Source organism: Rhinolophus ferrumequinum, chromosome 7 (assembly GCF_004115265.2).
Source record: "Rhinolophus ferrumequinum isolate MPI-CBG mRhiFer1 chromosome 7, mRhiFer1_v1.p, whole genome shotgun sequence".
NCBI lineage: Eukaryota > Metazoa > Chordata > Mammalia > Chiroptera > Rhinolophidae > Rhinolophus > Rhinolophus ferrumequinum.
Genome location: NC_046290.1, coordinates 84,862,353 through 84,880,608, shown reverse-complemented (window position 1 = coordinate 84,880,608; position 18,256 = coordinate 84,862,353). Strand labels below are relative to the sequence as shown.

Sequence of the window (18,256 nt, the reverse complement as noted above, 5' to 3'; positions counted from 1 at the left end):
AACAGATGCAAGATATTCCACATTATTATTTTCTAGTAGAAATGTAACTGCATTGAAAGTGCATTGTTTTGAAGATTACTTAGGTACCAAGCTAATTGTGGAGAACCTGTGTTACATTTTGACAGAAGACCTTCTGCCCTTCAAAGATGCTTATTTTGAGGTTCCCACTTTTCTCCACTGAACTCAGCAGTATTTATATTGCAGGCTACAGATCCATAGGCCCTTTGTCGTCCACCCTCCATTATTTATTTTTATTTAATTTGCTAGATTCATACATCCCTACACATTAAATAGCAAGTGGCCACAGAGGAAACAAAGTATTCAGGCCAGCTGAATATTGCTCATCTAACTTTAAATTGATTTCTATTTTGCTGACATAGGAAAGGAGGAAAAAGAAATAGCTAGATCAAAAGAGAAAGCTCTTAAATTAAGGGAAATGTATTAAGTTAATTCTATTCTTTTTTGCACGTGGAGGTTTATGTTTGAGATTTTAGAATGCAAACCCATATCTGATAAGATCCAAAAAACTAATAGGAGCTAATTTGTCCATTCTATTTCCTAAAATCTAAAACATTTTAATCCAATAAGACTTTGTTTGGTGGGGGCGGGGGCAGGGGGACGGTGGGAGATTTACAAACAAAATATCTCAATAAATGAAATTTTGACCAAAACAAATAACATATCTTTGAATCTAGCCATAATTGATTTGAGGGAACTGGAAGAAAAGGAGTGTGAAATATTTTTGTGTGATCACTGGGTCCCAGATTAAAGTATGTTGTTTGATTTAAATGGATTTAAAGAGAATTGCTATGAAGTTCCCCTTTCCATATCAAAATGATAACATTAGGCACCCACATGCATGAGAACAAGGTTTGGTAGAGAGAAAGCTAATTGATCCAGGCAGAAACATTTGGGAAAAGGACAAGAAGAAAAGAAACCTGACCACGTGTGTAAAATGAGCACTCCCTGAGCTCTGCTCTTAGAAGTGGTAAGTTACCTGTTTGGATGGGATGATAATTGGGTCTATTGCAATGCATTTGTTATACCATTTAATACTTTTTAAATGGATGCAAGCTCAAGCCCTGGAATGTCTGCTCAGTTTTCCTAAACTTAGAAGCTTACTTTAATTTAAAAAAAAAAAAAAGAAAATCACCCAGTGAACTTGACTGAGCATAGATATATGATAAATTTTTTTCAATTCCTCTGATTAAGTTCAGAGGTAAATTTTCCAAGATAGACAGTGATGTGAATTTGGATATTTGAAATTTGAAGAAACTCCTGGGAATCTTATGGTTCTCTTTTGGTCCAATTAAGAAACAGGAGAAAGTGCTTGAAAGCCTCTGATTTCTACATTTAAGAAAGCTGAAGTATAAAAGTTTGACAAAAGCATAAAGCTACTAGCCAAATATAACAAAAATAATATTACAGCATTTTATGTTCAAGAAATGAATATTCCAAGAAAATGTTTAAGATTTTGATAGATTTAATTTCTAATAGAAGATATTAGTTAAATGTATCATATCAGGTTAGGTTTAGAGTCCATCTACTGGCTAAAATCCATTACAGTTCTGTTCGTTCATTCAACAAATATTTATTGAATGCCTATGTGTGCCTAGCACTATTCGAGACCCTGGGGACAGAAAATTGAACGAACAAGATCCCTATCTTATGGAACTTAATTAATAGATTTTACTTCATCGGACTTGTGCTATTAACATAATGACTTGTTACTTTAAACAAGAATTTGGGACACACTGTATCAAAACGGTATTAAAATTCCCAACAAGAAAATAATAACGAAAAAGTAACAAAAAAGTCATTTTCACTTCAGCCTGCTGAATAGATATCATTTTGGTGTGTTCATATTCCTTGATCAAGATAACATAAACCAGTTTCCTAATACACACTGCCTGCACGGTGGACAAAACTATAATATCCCATATCCTAGGACAAAGCAGATGTTATTTAAATAAGAATTATTATAACTTGCTGACAAATGCATTTTAAAAAACATATTTAGATAATACCTCTCATTATGAGTGTTGCTTTAAATTCGCAGAAGTCTGGTTTTTAAAATATTTCTTTCTTATTTTGAGTACCCTTCTCACTCCCTAATGGAGTTCATCCTCTTTGCTTATCAGCCTTCTTGTGGCACTGTCACTGAGAACATTAATGAAGCATAGAGGTTTAATATTATACTCATATCTGTCTTCTTTTTCTTTTTTTCTGTGAAATTTTCCTCTTTCTCCCCTTAACACTTGCAGAATAATCATATTTTCCAAACTGAACCCACTCACTCTCATCCCTGACATGCCTGCAAAATCATCTGTTTATAGTCATCTTAACGTTCGAGGCTTTTCCCAAAGCATCACTGCTAATCTTTCTTTTCTCTTCTAGACTAATAAATCATTTCCTTTCCTACTGTTACAAAGTTCCTGAAATCAAGTAGATTACAAAGTACTTCTTAACGTGTCAGAGAATGGCCAGGGAGGTCTGAACAAGACAATCTTGCGGCTACATTTCTTCATCTGAACCAAATTCAGTATTCACTTTTGTCTTCTACACATGTAGCAATTATGTCTCTATTACTCTCTATCACTGGCGCAGATATAATTCTAACATTGTTGTAAGTTTAACTTTACTTAACAAGAATTTATTGAGCCTCTACTACAAATTCACTCAAGACCCTCTTGTAGGCACTAGAGACATGACAACGAACGAAATAGACATGTTCTCTAACTTACTTTATGTACCTTTACTGATTTTTGGAAGATTATATATTTCTGGTTAATGTTAGGATAAGCCAGACCATGTTGACACTGCAGATTCTTAGCCGAAAAGTTTTTTCAAAAATCACTGTTTTCACCTTGTATTAAACTCTTATCTGGGACATTAATCATTTTTATGATAAAAAAGCAATTAGCATTTGTAACAATTTATAGCATATACTAACATTCTTTTATCACACTCAACAATCCTAGGAGTACCTCTCAGCTTGATATCCAACCGTTTAAATTGGGAGAAACTAGAACACGGAAGTCAAACTTCATTTACTTTATTGAAACGACAATTCCAACATATAATTAGAATAACTTTAATCTTTTCCAACCCCATGGAGCGTTATGTGGAAATAGGACATTATTTCCCTTTAGACATTATATTTCCCCCTTTCACTATTACAGACAGCTTTTAAGGTGAATCTGGCTAAAGAATGTAAGTGAGGAGCTTTTCAAAGGGTCCACTAAGTGACCTTTTAACTGGATAGGTTTTGGTGGTGTGAGGGCTGAAGATGTAGTTCAAAACAAATTTCTTTGAAGTGTTATATATAATCTTTAAAAAAAAACATGCTAAATGTCTATTGTATCCACATAGCTTCATGTTTGTTTTAATATACAGACAGTGTTTCAGTTTCTTGCCATTGACTACCTTTGTTGCTCCACAATGTGATACAGGAATTTCTATTCCAGTTTCCTGGCAGAGCTCCGTGTTCTCAGGTCATATGTGTACCCCACTTTGAGAATCACTGGGTAGCTTAATACAAGGACTCAGAAGCCCTAAGTTTTGCCTGTTATCAAACTGCTCAAATGTACAACTTCAGATTTTCTCTGTTAAAAAGGAATAAAATCCCTGCTTTACTCTCCACAGTGTTGCTGGAAAGATCAGAAGTCAATAGGACATCGCTATTATTATTATTAATAACTGGTTTGTTCAAAAATCTGAACTTGGACCAGGGTACAAAGATGAAATGGCTCCATTTTTCTCCAATTACTGCTTTCAGCTTCTCTCATCCTTTAATAACAACTTAGATCCCGTAGATTTCTGGTCACTTTCAGCTATTAAAATATCAGTTCAGGCCAATTTAATCCAATTAAAAAATCTCACCTCATTTCTGTTTTAAATATCATCTCCTCCCATCCTCCTTGTTCCAACTAAGTTTCCATCTAAGAGATTTAAGATTAGGAAAGGAATGGTATCAATGTTTTTACTCCCTCTCCTCTCTTTCTTTGGGACCCCTTCTCCTCTACCAAAGAATCAGGGTCAGAGGTAGAGAAAGACTGCAAACATCCTACCTTAGCAGATGCATGGGTGGTCCTCTTGTGTCTGTTGATCTTTCTTTTCAACAACCATCTGTGGGGACAGAGTCCCAGAGAGCAGTTTCCAGGCTCTTGGCCTCACATGGAAAGGTGCTGGCTCGGGTAGTAGATGGTCATCAGCTGTGACTAGTTGGCCCTCAGCTATTACCGGTTAGCCATTAGCCACTGATATAACTGCCGTGGCTAAGCTAGCAAGCGCGGATTGCTGTTACCAAGTGAGGTTGGTTGGCAAAGAGAAGTGGACGGCAGGTTGTGGATAGTGTGGTTCCTGCTTCCTGTGTCTCCAACCCAGCCGCCAGCGGGAATATAGTGGTATGACTCCCCTAGCTATGGCTCAATGGGTGTTCCTTTTTGGACTCACCATATCCTGCATTCTTGTGTGGGGAGCAGGATCTGAGACCCCGCATGACACCCCACATGACACCATAAGTCCCTGATGCACTCTGAGTGACTCCCAGCTAAACGCTGCGTCTCTCCTGGGACACACATATAACTTATTTCTAGGGGCAATGTTGGTGGGACGGGCTTGGGGGGCTTCCCAATGCAATATATTCTCTTGTGGGAGACATAACTCGGTTACTTTGGACTCCTTCTAATCAACTGCTTCTGAAACCAGACCAGTTTCTATCTTGGATTCTACCCCCTACAGCATCTTGCTGCTACAATCTCCACAACTGGTGGCCTGTCCTCCTGGAAGGTCCCTGGGGTCCCCTCCCTTTTACTCAGCTTTGGGGAGAGGAGGAGGAGCACTGCCACCCTCCACAACAGAAAGGACCTCAGGCTTAACACTCACCACACCTTGGCCCATCATCTTTGAACATAGTGTTAGGTGCATGCTGGACAGATGGTTGTGGGTAGCAATGCCAGTGTGGTCACCTGTTACAAAGCCTGGGAGACGTGTCTGGGCCTCAGGCATCTTGGGTGCTCTTCAGAATGAGGGCGACATGACATCTCTTTGTCATCCTTTGGGTCATGGGTGGCAACTCTAAAACAACAAAGCCCCTCCATTCCACATCCTGCTGCCTGTTGTACTTGCTACAACCTGCTTGGAAGTGTTTTATTTCCATTTATGCAAATAAAAAGTATGATGTTGGCAGCAGAAGCACATGCAATAATTCAGGAAAGACAGTTTTGTGATTTATGCGATTGTCAAGGCATAACGCTTTGTTATACCACTCACTAAAATGTGCGACGAAGCTTGCTGGCTGCTGGCAGGAGAAGAGGCTTGTGCTATCTCTTAGGGAACTGGGTGAGAAGCTGAGAGAGGTTTCTATCCAGGCGATATATTTAGAGCCTTTCTTTGAATTCAAGGGAGTGTTGTTTTTGTTTGTTTTTTGCCTGTTGTAATTTTTGTTATTTGATACAACATAGAGGTAGAGAAGAGTTTTATACGCTTTGAGTGTACTTGGAATATCAGCATTAACTAGAACCTTTGTGCCAGAGATAGCTTATGCAGAAGACTCCTTGTTACCATTTAATGGGTCAGACTTCTCGGGGCCAAAACACTCACTCAGAAGCCTGGGGAATTTCTCCACCAGACAGCTGAGTAGGCTGGCACCAGCTCTTCCTCCACTCTTGGCTTCAGTGTTTTGAAAGGAAATTTTTTTAAAGGAAAGAAAATTTGACACACATCAGACATTACATAATAGGTGAATCAAAGTCCCACAATGTCACATAGTGTTTTTCAGTGTCACAGTATTATAGGGATGGGTCTTTTATTTAAACCTCTACCATCTGTTCTACCCTCCACCCTTAAAATGAAGCTCTTTCCAAATTCTCTGCTTCTAGTCTGTGGGCACTTTACTGATGGCATACTGTTTCCACAGAAAAACTGAGAAGTGTTTTCTGATGGCCTGCCGCCCTCTCCCACAGTTCCAGAAGAGTCTGCAGCTCCATCTAGTCTCTACGGAGCAGGGAGCGTTTTCCTATCCTCTACTGTATATTTTTTTTTCAGAGACAGCCACTGTGACATATCCCATGACAGGGTGGGTCGGAGCTCATCCCAGCCTAAAGTAACCCCATGAAACTTAGGCCACAAAGGAGGCAGTGCAAGAAATGTTGCTTTTCTTTGTAGACTCTTACATTCAGTCTCAAACTCCTTCTGACAGGCACCAGGCAATTCAATCTCAGTTGTCATTGGGGCTCCCTCCTCCACACACATAGTGCTGTGCAGAGGTGCTGGGGTTCTGACACAAAGCAAATATTTGGGAAGGCCTTGCAAGTTTTTGCCTGTGCTGGTCACTGAAGCTGTCCATTATTCAAGCCTCCTGGGGCCCTTGAAGTCTAGTGAGTTTGTGGGTTCTGTGTCAAATTAGGGGCATAAGAACCCATGGCAATGACAATAAATTGAGGCCTAAAGTCTCAGTTCCCTAAGGACTCCATGGGGCCAGTCCCTGTTTCTGCCCCCTCCCAAAGATTCTGCCAGGGAATGAAATGTGGGTCCCCATCACTCTCTCTTTCATCCCTTTTCTTCCCACTTTTAGGCAATCTCTACTTCTTTTCTTACTCCACTCACTATACTTTTCTGGGTTGTCTATTATAATTACTTTAGTGAATTTAGGCCAGAGATAGCTAACCTGTGGTTGTCAGAAGTTTTGGTTTGACTCATGCAGTGTTTTGTGGGTTTTTTTTTTTTTAACTGAAATTAGAGTTACCAGCATGTAAAAATTGGATGAGTTCTCATAAAAATCTATAATTCTAGTTTCTTGTGGAAATTTGGGGAAAAAACTGGCTTTTACTGCATCGCAGTAACCAGCTGAGACAGAAAAGGGCTGTCCCTTTAGACAATCACAATGTTTTGCTTCTGCTCAGACCCGGCCCAGCCCACTTCACTAGTCAGTTAACAGCACCTGCCTGACCTGAAGAGTGTTTGGCTTTGGGATGTTCTGCTGAGGTCTCTCACAAAAGCCAGGGAGAAGGACTGTTTGGGAGTACTGTGTTTCCCCGAAAATAAGACCTAGCTGAACAAGCAGCTCTAATGCGTTTTTTGGAGCAAAAATTAATATAAGATCCAGTATTATTTTATTATTAGACCGGGTATAATATAACATAATAATACTATAAGACCAGGTCTTATATTAATTTTTGCTCCAAAAGACGCATTAGAGCTGATTGTGTGGCTAAATCTTATTTTCGGGGAAACGGTATATCACCCGTAGAACATACACATATACTCCCAAGGTGAGGGAGTATAAGTAAGATTCTGGTTATCTTTGCAGGACTTGAAAAGAAACAAATCACAAGATAATGCCAGAATAAATTATCCTTCCACATTAACAACAAAAATAGCTAACCACATTAAGAGATTTCATCATGGCCTAGGCCCCTCACAAAAGCAATGCCATCGAGTCCTGGCAACAGCCATGTGAGGTAAAGACTATTCATCCTATTTGCCAAAGGGGAAAGTAAGGTTCAGAGAAAACTGACTTGGCCAAGTCACAAAGCTAATTACATTGTGGCTCTTACAGTGCAGGTATTTGTGACTCTGCTACGGGCCATACTGCCTCGTCTACCATCCACATCTGTGGCCCTTCTTCAAGGGATTACAAGCACCCAAATTAATGGCCAAGTTTTATGAGATCAGATCCTGTTGGAAGTCAAATCACCGTGGCACTAAATGAATACTGGTTACTCCCTCCAGTCCTGCTCCCTCTTCCAGAAGGAGGCTATTTTCCAAACACCTCTTAAAGGTCAGGGTCTGGCACCATGCTTTTACAAATAGCAATTATTCAATAGATGTGTTAATTTTATGAATCCGTGAGTTTGTCTTAAAGTGTGTGTGTGTGTCTGTGTGTGTATGTGTATTTCTGTGGCAGGGAGGGGACACGAAGAGGGAAGGGGCTGAGGAAGCGAAATGCAGTTCGTGATCCCCGCTATGTTGGGCCCCAGAAGTTGTTGAAAAGGTAAAAAAAAATAGAGTCACACTACAAGCAAAGTGTTTTTCCAAAATGCAAAATAGCTGCAGAAAAAGAAAGGCTTCATATGAGTCAAAATGCTTTGTTTCTTTGTGTGTGTGTGTGTGTGTGTGTGTAAATTCATAAACATAGAAAGCTAGCTAATATGATAAGCTGGCAGTGAGGTTGGCAAACTAATGAATTCAGAATCAAGCATTTAATCAAACTTGCCAGTTTGAATTTGCATATTTATGGTGTAATGAATCTCACATGGTCTAATAGACAAAAATTTTGTATTTTATTATAATTTACTTATATATTTTGAAAGAGTAATGGATGCTTTATAAACTTATAACAGTTTTCTCTCATGTGTTTCAGCTAAAATATAATGATCTATGTTAGAACTGAATTTACTACTGTTTAATATCACATATGAAAGGAAATTAGATTATAGAACAACAAATAAAGAGGCTATAGATGCTGATGGAATTATAATTCCATTTCTAGATGAAGTAGAAGGGAAATTTCATGTCATTAATTTTGTACACTCTGCTAAAAAAAAAACACAAAACAAATAACACCCTGCCAACTAAGTTGATGACTTTTCAGTGGCTGTGATAATTTTAGAAGTGCTGTAATAGAATCATTTGGGAGGTGGGGGAATCCAGATAAAGGAATCCATGTGATATTTTACAATGTGAAAAAGTTTCTTAGTTAATTTTAATGACTTGTCAGATTTTTTTCTGACCTGAGTTTATTCTCTGGCATTCAGTGATGGTTTGTTTATAAATTAGATTTTAAGTCCTGCTGGATATCCTAATGCAAAACAACAAGGTATATTGATGGCAATTCCTAGTTCTTTTACAACTACTGAGATTGTTCATATAAAAAAGATAATAACTTAATGGCATTTGTTATATTTAAGTTTTGAACTAAGGAATCATGTATACTACCATTGTATAGCTGAAACTCAGGTTCCAAAAGGTACAATGACTTGATTAAGGTAGGTCCCAAACCCCGATCTCCTAGAGTATTCTTTCCGTTGGAGACACTTGTCTCATTGCTGTGCCCTCTCTTTGGAACGTAAGAGTTTAATGCCAAGTAACGTTTTACACCACTGATAACCTTGCATTTTGCTCATTGGTGGTGATTTGTTTGCTAATCTTCTGTATAGTGTTGTCAATGTGGACATATGTACTGGACCTTTCAACAAAGGATATGTTAAATAACACTGGTATTGCATCAACAAAATTCAGACTGTGGTAAACTCTACAGGATACATGACCAGTTACTTCAATGAATTTTCAAGGAAAAAAATTCCTTGAGTGAGTACCTATAGATCAAAAGAGATGAAACAGACCAACAAAATGCATTGTGTTTTGGAATTTGTTTGGATCCTGCCAACTGAAAATCAAATTATTAGCCAATCAAGAAAATTTAAATAGTGTCTATTTAATGGTATTAATTAAGGAATTATTCATAATTTTTAGGTGTAATGCTGGAATTGTGGTTAAGTATCTAATATTTTAAGATTTTTTTTTAAAAAAGTCTATCTTTTAGAGGTACATGTTGAAAGAGATGAACTGACATGCTGTTTGGGAGTTCCTTCGCAATAATGCAACAGGTGAAGATGATTGGTCTTTAGTTGGTAATTGTTGAATCTGTGTTCTGGGTACCTGCAGGTTCATAGTATTCTTTCTACTTTTGAGTTTGTTTGACATCTTCCACAAAAGAATGCACTGTTTAACGATGAATTCCAAGGAGATCGTTACTTTGATTTTAAGTTGCATAATACCTCATTTCAGAAAGGCCTCTGAAGGGGACTGTAAGTGTTTTAGAAGTAATCTAATCCAATTCTCCACATCCTCCCACCTTTTCTTTTGGGCACAAAGGGAGGGGGAGAAGGAGAAGGGTGGATTGTTCTATCCTCCCCACTCCCCAGCTAGATAACCTCCAAAAAGATTCATATTCTTTCCTAAACTAAAGCCTGATTTATTTATTTATTTATTTATTTATTTATTTATTTATTTATTTATTTATTTATTTATTTATTTTTTTGTGGGTTCGGAATGTAAAGGAAAAAATGTCGGTTGACAGCATTTCGATGCCTTGTTTAATTTTTGGTCTTGATTTTGCTACTTGGTTACTTTGTGATCAAGGACAGAAGAACAAGCACCTACACCTTTAATTTTCCTGCCCGCGTGACAATGTTTTTGTTTTAGAGTAATTTCTGCTGTACAGGAAATTCTTGGAGAGCTTACGTCACCACCAACAGTTACAGTAATTACCGTATTGACGCTACTTGTTTTTAATGCGTACAAATTTGAGGTGCCGCGCCAGGACAATTTAGGGATTTTAGAGTTCAGACTTAAGTTATTATTTTTTTGGGATTTGATTTTTAAGCAGTGCCGACACTGGGACCTCAACGGAGCTAGCCTTTTTTGAAAAATCTCTATTGATGTATTTCCCAGGTTGCGTCTGGGGCATAAAGCAGAGAATTAACTAAGCTCACTCCTTTTAGGGGAACTTCAGGAAGCGTGGACTGCAGCCGTGCGCCTGCGCAGCTGGTTCCCAGCAAATCGCCCGCCTTCCCCCGTCCGGCCAGCAGGGGGCGCTGTGAGGTAATGGACTCGTGTTCACCCTAAGGTTCTGGAAGGAAGCGTAAAAGGGCAGGAGGCAAAGCAGGCTGAGGGGCGGTCTATCCTCCACTGCCCTGGTCTCTATCACCCTTTGTCCTCCAGGCTTCCCAGGCCACTGGGCCTGCGGGCCTGGTTGCTAGGCGGAAGCGGGGCGCGGCGGTGGCCGCTGCGGCTGCCGGGGCATTTGAAAAGCAGCTACTCCGGCGGCAAAAGGTCCTCGGGCGGCGGGCTCGCTTGTGCCTGCAGACGGGCTGGGCCGGGTGGCGGGCGGCCTTTTCCTTCAGTCCGGGCAGGGTTAGGAGCTGGGCTGGCGGCCCGTGACAAGGGAGCCGGGCGCGCTGCAGGAGGCAGCAGGACCGGGCCGCAGAGCGGGGTCCGGACGGCAGGAGCCGGGATCGGGCGGCGGGAGCCCCGCCGCCAGCCCCGCCGGGCGTCACGGGCTGCCCGAAAATCACCCGGGCCCCTCTTCCCCCCAGCAGACCCCGCCTGCGGGCCGCAGACCGCGACCATGGTCTCCAAGTCCGACCAGCTGCTTATCGTCGTGTCCATCCTCGAAGGTGAGCGGTCCAGGACTTGCTTTTGCAACTGCTGCTTCCTGAATGTTAAGAGTGGAGTGGGAACGAGGCTTGGTGAACCTTAAGAACCTTGTCATCTTTGCTCTTTAGGTCCCCAAAGACTTGTTCAAAGTTGTACGTAGTGAGGTCTGTTAGGCAATCGATTTAAAAACCTCTCAAGGGAGGATGAGAGCTATTAAGGTTAGGTGATATTTACCGTGAGTAGCTTTCGCCCCAGAGAGTGTAGAAAAAACGATTTCCAGCAGAAGCAGCATGTCCATGACTTTTATATGTGAGTTGAACGTGTGCCTGGAAAGCACGGTCTGCTCCGCGACCTCCCGGTAACACCTTTGCAAGAATTTTCCTTTGACTCGTATACACGTTTCCTGCAATTTCAGAGTATTGCGGAGGCCATTGCCTTTCCAAGTCTTGATGGGGGACTTCCAGGACCACGGTTGTCAAGAGGGTCTGTTGCACATGCCTTGGAGTTTAGTTTGTTGAATGACTGACATTGGTTTATTGGAGACTCATTGAGTATCAGGCACTGTGCTGGGAAAGTAAGAATAAAACAGCCCTGCCTGGTTCTAAAAGCTAAGGGTGGAGCGTGGACAGTGTGGCAGCAAATCATTCATGAAGGTAAGGAAGAAGGAATGACCACCTCTACCTCTGTGTAGGGAAGGTTTCCCAGAGGAGGTGACATTTATTTGGGTCCTAAAGAGTGATTAGGAATTTGTCAGGCAGAAAAAAGGGAGAGGGTTCTGGGCAAAGGGGTGCGCAAAGGGCACTTAAGGTATGAAAAAGCCAGGCATGTCCCGTGATGCTGAAATTCAGTGTGGTTGGAGAGCAGATTGCAGGGAAGTGGAGGCTTAGGAGTTAATAGGTAAATTGAGGATAGGTTATGAATAACATGCAAAAAGGAGTCATGTTGAGTGGGCCAGAGGCATGACTGGGTTTTTGTTTTGTTTTTTGTTTTTGTTTTTTTTACATGGGAGGTATTTTGTGGAGACCTGACACTTTTGGGGGGTTGAGAGGGAAGTAAACATTGCAAACCTACTTTTTGAGTTTTGGAACAGAACAATGACCAGAAGCCATAAAGAGCTAGGGCAGTTTTAACTGTTAGGATACTGATTATTTAAAGACCTAGGACTGAAATCCCATTATAATTTTGTGAACAAAAGCTTTTGGACCTAGAACTGTGCCCTAAGCTATCAAGAAATGGAAACATGAGGCACTCTCTTTCCCTTCAAGGATGTTGGGTTTTGTCAACTTGGGAAGATCAAGTTAATGTGCAGGCCACACTGTGTTGCGATATAATGTTAAAAACATGTGAAAGGGCTGTAAACATAGGTTTTGGGGTTGAGTGGGGTTGATGGCTGAAGTGCCTTAAATGGTAAGCAAGCTTTGCATAGGTGAGGTTAGAAGAAAGTTATTCCAGCCGATTGGACAACCCAGGACAGTGTGGGCCTGAGCATGGTGGGTGGAACACTGAAGAGGTAGCAAGATGACCAGGGCAGAGGGAAGTGAACATATAGGAATATCGTGTTGAGAAATAAACTCGTATAATTATAGAGTAAATAGGCCTTGGAGGATCTTGAAAGCCAAATAGTTTAATGTTGTTAATAATAGGGGGGCTGCATATATTCCTAAGGAGGATAAAGTTTTTTGCAAGTATAATTTAGGAGTAGCACTGTGCAGGAAATAGAACCTGGTATCAGGGATGTCAGTTAGGTGTTGCCACAAACATCTGAAACTAGCACGGGGTCCTCCCTCCAATCTGTTCCTTGTTTTGTTTGTGTTTCTATTCATCATAACCACGCTGTTGCCTCAAGCCAAGAACCTGGGAATCTGCCTCTGCCTGGATTCCTTCTCCATCTCCCACTTCCAAATCATCACCAAGTGTTATGATTTTATTTTTAAAATGACAGCAAGTGTTTCGTATAAACTTGACATGAATGTGTTTCCATTGTGAGTGCCCTGCTTCGGGGCCTTCATTACCCATCTAATCTATTGTAATAATCTTTTCAGTAGTCTGTTTCATGAATGTTTGCTTCTTTTCTAGAAAACGTCTGTCCACATTACTATCTGGGGGTACCCTTTCTGAAAAGCAAATCTAATTTTCTTAAAAGCATTCGGTGTCCTAAAGGATAATGTCTATACATCTTAGAATAGCATACCCTTTTTTGGTAGACCGCTCACCTACCTTTTCAGTCTCATCTCTCTTCCTGCCACCTATTCGTATGTTCCCAGCTCTTCGATTATATTGAACGGCTTGCAGTTTCTTGACTGCACTTCTAGAAATGCCCTTTATTCGAAAGAAAATGATTGGGTTTCTACCGTGAGCCAAATTTGGGCCATGTAGTGGATTTTAAGGATAAAAAAACAGTTTCTGTTCTCCAGGTAGTCCTTGTCTTTGGGACGAGGCATGCACCTGTTTATTCACTACATAGCTTCTGTTCTCAAGCTTATTGGAGGTAATGGTAGGTTGGTGCAAAAGCCATTGCAGTTTAAAAGGTTAAAAACAATTGCAAAAACCTCAATGACTTTTGCACCAACTTAATAGTTATGTGTATGATAGTCTGAAAAATCATAGGGTTTTTGACATATGTGAAATTCATTTGGGGAACCTAGTGATTTTTTTAGAGCAGCTGAAAATGAGGTCCACAGAGAAGCCTCTGTGACTGCTAATTGGGAGAACCCTGTCAAATATGGCAAGTTTCCGACTAGGGAGTTTCGGTGAAAGCCGCAGGTGAAACTTACAGGTTTGCAATCAAGGTCTTTCTGACTAGCTTAATTCCTAACCAAGCTTGTACCAGGGTGAGTAGCAGCAGGGATGTAGTTACTTAACAGTGGTTATAACTCCCCTTGCCAAGGTTCCCCTCACCAGAACTACCGTTTCCCCGATAATAAGACCTAGCTGGACAACCAGCTCTAAAGCGTCTTTTGGAGCAAAAATTAATATAAGACCCGGTCTTATAGTATAATAAAGTAAGACTGGGTCTGTGGGGATAGAGCCAGGAGTGCAGTTTCCAGGCTCTCGCCCTCACGTGGAAAGGTGCTGACTCAGGTGGTAAAGGGTCATCAACTGTGATTGGATGGCCATCAGCTGTAAGCAGTGAACCATTGGCCACTAATATAACTGCCGTGGCTACCCCAGCAGCAAATGGGGGCTAGCAAGAAGGTGGTGGCTGGCAAGCACGGATTGCAGTTAGGACAGTGGGTTGCGGACAGTGTGGCTCCTGCTTCCTGTGTCTCCAACCCAGCCGCCAATGAGAATATAGTGGTATGACCCCCCTATCTGTTCTGGAAGTCCTATAATAATGCTCCGTGGGTGTTCCTTTTTGGCCTCACCATATCCTGCATTCTTATGTGGGGAGTGGGACCAGAGACTCCGCAGGCCGCCCCGCATGACAAATGGCGCAGCGAGCAGGGTCTCCCGCACAACAGGGTCTTATGTTAATTTTTGCTCCAAAGGATGCATTAGAGCTGATGGTCCAGCTAGGTCTTATTTTCGGGGAAACACGGTATAAACAGGTTGCCAGTAAGATTCTTGCTGCTGCTTCCTTTGTTTTTTAGCTTCCTGTTTTCATTGTTTCAGGTTTGTTTCTTTCCATTAGACTTTCCATTCCTTGAGGGAAAGTACTGTTTTACTCTTTGCATTCTGTCACCTGTCGTAATACCTGACTCTGAATATGCCTTCAGTCAACAAAGAAAGAACTGGGTGTCATGCAAGGCATCCAGCGGTGTCTCTAGTCCCGCTCCCCACATAAGAACACAGGACATGGTGAGGCCAAAAAGGAACACCCACAGAGCCATACATAGGGGAGTCATACCACCACTATAGTCTCGCTGGCGGCTGGGTTGGAGACACAGGAAGCAGGAGCCACACTATCCACAACCTGCCATCCACTTCTCTGCAATCTGCAACCCGCACTTCGCCGTGCTAACTGCAGTCCGCCTTGCTAGTTCAGCCACCACCTTCTTGCTAGCCCCCATTTTTCTGCTAGCGTAGCCACAGCAGTTATATTAGTGGCCAGTCGCTCACTGGTTACAGCTGACGGCCAACTAACCACAGCTGATGACCATCCAATCACAGTCGATGGCCATTTACTACCCAAGTGAGCACCTTTCCATGTAAGGCCGAGAGCCTGGAAACTGCACTCCTGGCTCTGTCCCCACACTAGGTCATGCAGTACCAATGAAAGTGATGTGTAAGTAGAATATTTTAATAGTACTTGCAAATATACAACATTGTCCTTAAAAATAGAATGAATGAATACATGTGTTTATTTTTCTTCAGCTAATTTGCAAAATTTTCTTTATTGTGTTAACCGGAAACCTAATATGCAGGTAAATTTGTTTTTGCTAATTTGATTATTTCCCAACTCTCCAGATGACTGTGTTCTGCATTAAGTGCTGTTATGGTAATATCTAAAACGTGGTGTAATCACATTTTTAACTCTTTTTCTCAGTGTTACTGAGATCATTGCTGCTCAAGGTGTGAACCAAGGACAACAGTATTGACACCACCTGTGATCTTGTTAGAAATGCAGACTCTCAAGCGCACCCTAGAGCTACTGAACCAGTACCTACAGTTATGCAGGGTCCCTAAGGTTAATATACAGGGGCCCTAGGTGATTAATATGCGTAAATAGAATATTTTTACATTAATTTTTGAATATTAGAACATTAATATTTGAGAAGCACTAATTTACAAATTATAGCTTTCAGTATAATTCGTGTTTCTTATGAATCATGAATTTGAGTGTATACATGAACATGTGTTAGCAAGGTAGTTTGTGGATTATATGGTAAGTCAACCTCTCTCAACATACTGGAGGGGCCAAAAAAATGTATACAAATAGACACTTTGGTCAACGTTGTTCAAGCAGTAGTTTCAAGTTGTAATCAGAAGTGTCTGGACGCTGATGGTAACCACTTTGAGCACCTCTTGTAATGGCAGAAGTCAAACGTGACTTGTATTCATCTTTTGTTATCGGTCTATATTGAGTATTACAATTTGAATAGGTTTTTCCTTTCTTAAAATTTGTATACATTTTTTTGGCACCCTCTGTATGTCAGTTTTTAAAATACATCCTAAATGGTTGTATTTGATTTTTGTGTACTTCTGATTAACCTGTATGGTCTGTTACTCCAGGTCACCATTTCCCCAAACGTCCAAAGCATATGCTTATAGTAGAAGCAAAGTTTGATGGAGAACAGTTGGCTACTGATCCTGTGGACCATACCGACCAGCCAGAATTTGCTACCGAGTTAGCCTGGGAAATTGACAGGAAAGCACTTCATCAACATAGGTGACTGTTATTTTCAATTTGTTATGTTCTTTTTAGGCTGTTATGAATAAATAAATTTATGTATCTCATTAGAGTATAGTAATAATAATAATATTTGTTGACTGCTTTTTAATGTGCCAGAAAATTTTGCAAGCCCTTTGCAACAATAATTCCTTTAAAAATTGGAACAAACCTATGAAGTAGGTATTATTATTTCCCCCATATTACAGATGAGAAAACTAGGAGGCCTAGGAGGTTAAGTAAGTTGCCCAAAGTCAGTCAGCTGGATAATGGTAGTACAACTCCAGAGTTTTTAGTCACTTCTCCTACCTTTTTTCCCCCCTAATGTATGAGAGAATAGATATTCTATTCTGGAAGTCCTATAATAATGCCTAACCAATATTAAATCGTTAGGCATTATATGCTTTGGAATTCATTGTAATTTCTATTAATTCATTTATATTTTACCTGGCTTACGAAAGGTACATAGATATACATGTAGTATAATTATATAAGGGACTCTTTCTAATTAATTTTTCACTTGATTTTAAACACTTTATTCGTATATAAAGCAGATTTAAAGTAATAGACTCTTACTTATTTCATGAACTCTGATGACCAAAAGCAGGCAAGAACACTGATGCTATCATTTTAAAAAGGATTGAAAATATATTTCCTTCTGGGAAGCACAGAATTACTTTAGTACTTGCTCTTTCTGAATGCTAAATCAAATCAAAATGCAAAGTTAAAAAATGAGAGCAAAGAAAAATTAATTTTCTTCTATGGGTAGATCATTCCATGGCTTTATCTGTAAGGGTATTAAATTCTTAGAGAATATTAGAATTTTGTATTCTTTCAAGTGGCTTCTGGAGTATATGCCTAGACCGAGCCGATAAGAGCTGTTAGTGCCTGCATCGGTGGTGGTGGTGGGTACAGTTGTGTTATTGCCCAGGGGTGCCACTCTGAATTAGTAAGTTAAGAAAATAACACAGATAAATGGAATATATAAATGATGATTTTGTGCCAAGTGCAAGTTTCGTAGTCATTCTACTAGGTAAAAGTGATGGCAAAATCTAAGCATCTTACTACAAGAGCCAGTATAGGGGTTCCAGACTGAAAAGAACCCATACTATACCACCAGTCAAGGTCATGCTTACAGAACATTGTCATGCATTAAACATTAAATTGTTAATTTTAATGGTTTATGATTTTATGGTACTTAATTTTTTAGTTTATTTCTGTTTTTAACTACAAAAAGAGCTGTGAGCATGAATGTATATTTGTAGTTTTGTGTGTGTGACAGTATAAGAAAAACAATTTAAAATAAATCTTAAGGACTCATGGTAGTTTCTGACTTAAGAGTTCCGTACATTACAGAAGCTTGAGAAACATTAACATTGACCTAGATGACAGCCTCTTAAATGAGAGGGACAGATTTTTGACATGTTTTGTACAAGTATGTTACAGTGTACTTAGTTGATAATAGCTATACGTAGATATAATGAATATTTTTTGCCACTTGAGTTTTTTAGAAAATATGGAATAGGTATCTGTTATCCAACAAAATTGTAGTTGTTTTGAAAGTAGTAGGCAGCTTTTTCCAGGGTAATAGAAAGTTTAATATTACGTAAAAGCCATTTTATTTGTTACATAAATTGTTCTGTGACAGGCTACAGCGTACTCCTATCAAACTCCAGTGTTTTGCCTTGGATCCTGTATCTTCAGCCAAGGAAACTATAGGTTACATTCTTCTAGACTTAAGGACTGCTCAGGAGACAAAGCAGG

At 40.2% G+C, this 18,256-nt stretch overlaps 1 protein-coding gene across 4 annotated transcripts in view; it reads left to right on the top strand.

The window, feature by feature from the left end:
• Positions 1-10,692: 10,692 nt before the first annotated feature.
• The window catches only part of CEP120 (centrosomal protein 120), a 63,068-nt gene continuing 55,504 nt past the window's right edge, over positions 10,693-18,256 (top strand). Inside the window, exons 1-4 of one of the 4 annotated variants that reach the window (XM_033111055.1) lie at positions 10,693-10,839; positions 11,106-11,183; positions 16,336-16,492; positions 18,141-18,255. In XM_033111055.1, coding sequence (XP_032966946.1) covers positions 11,135-11,183; positions 16,336-16,492; positions 18,141-18,255 — 321 coding nt within the window. In that variant the 5' untranslated portion in view covers positions 10,693-10,839; positions 11,106-11,134. Of the gene's footprint in view, positions 11,184-16,335; positions 16,493-18,140; position 18,256 lie in introns of those variants that run through there. The other 3 variants (XM_033111054.1, XM_033111056.1, XM_033111057.1) reach the window with 3 other exon arrangements.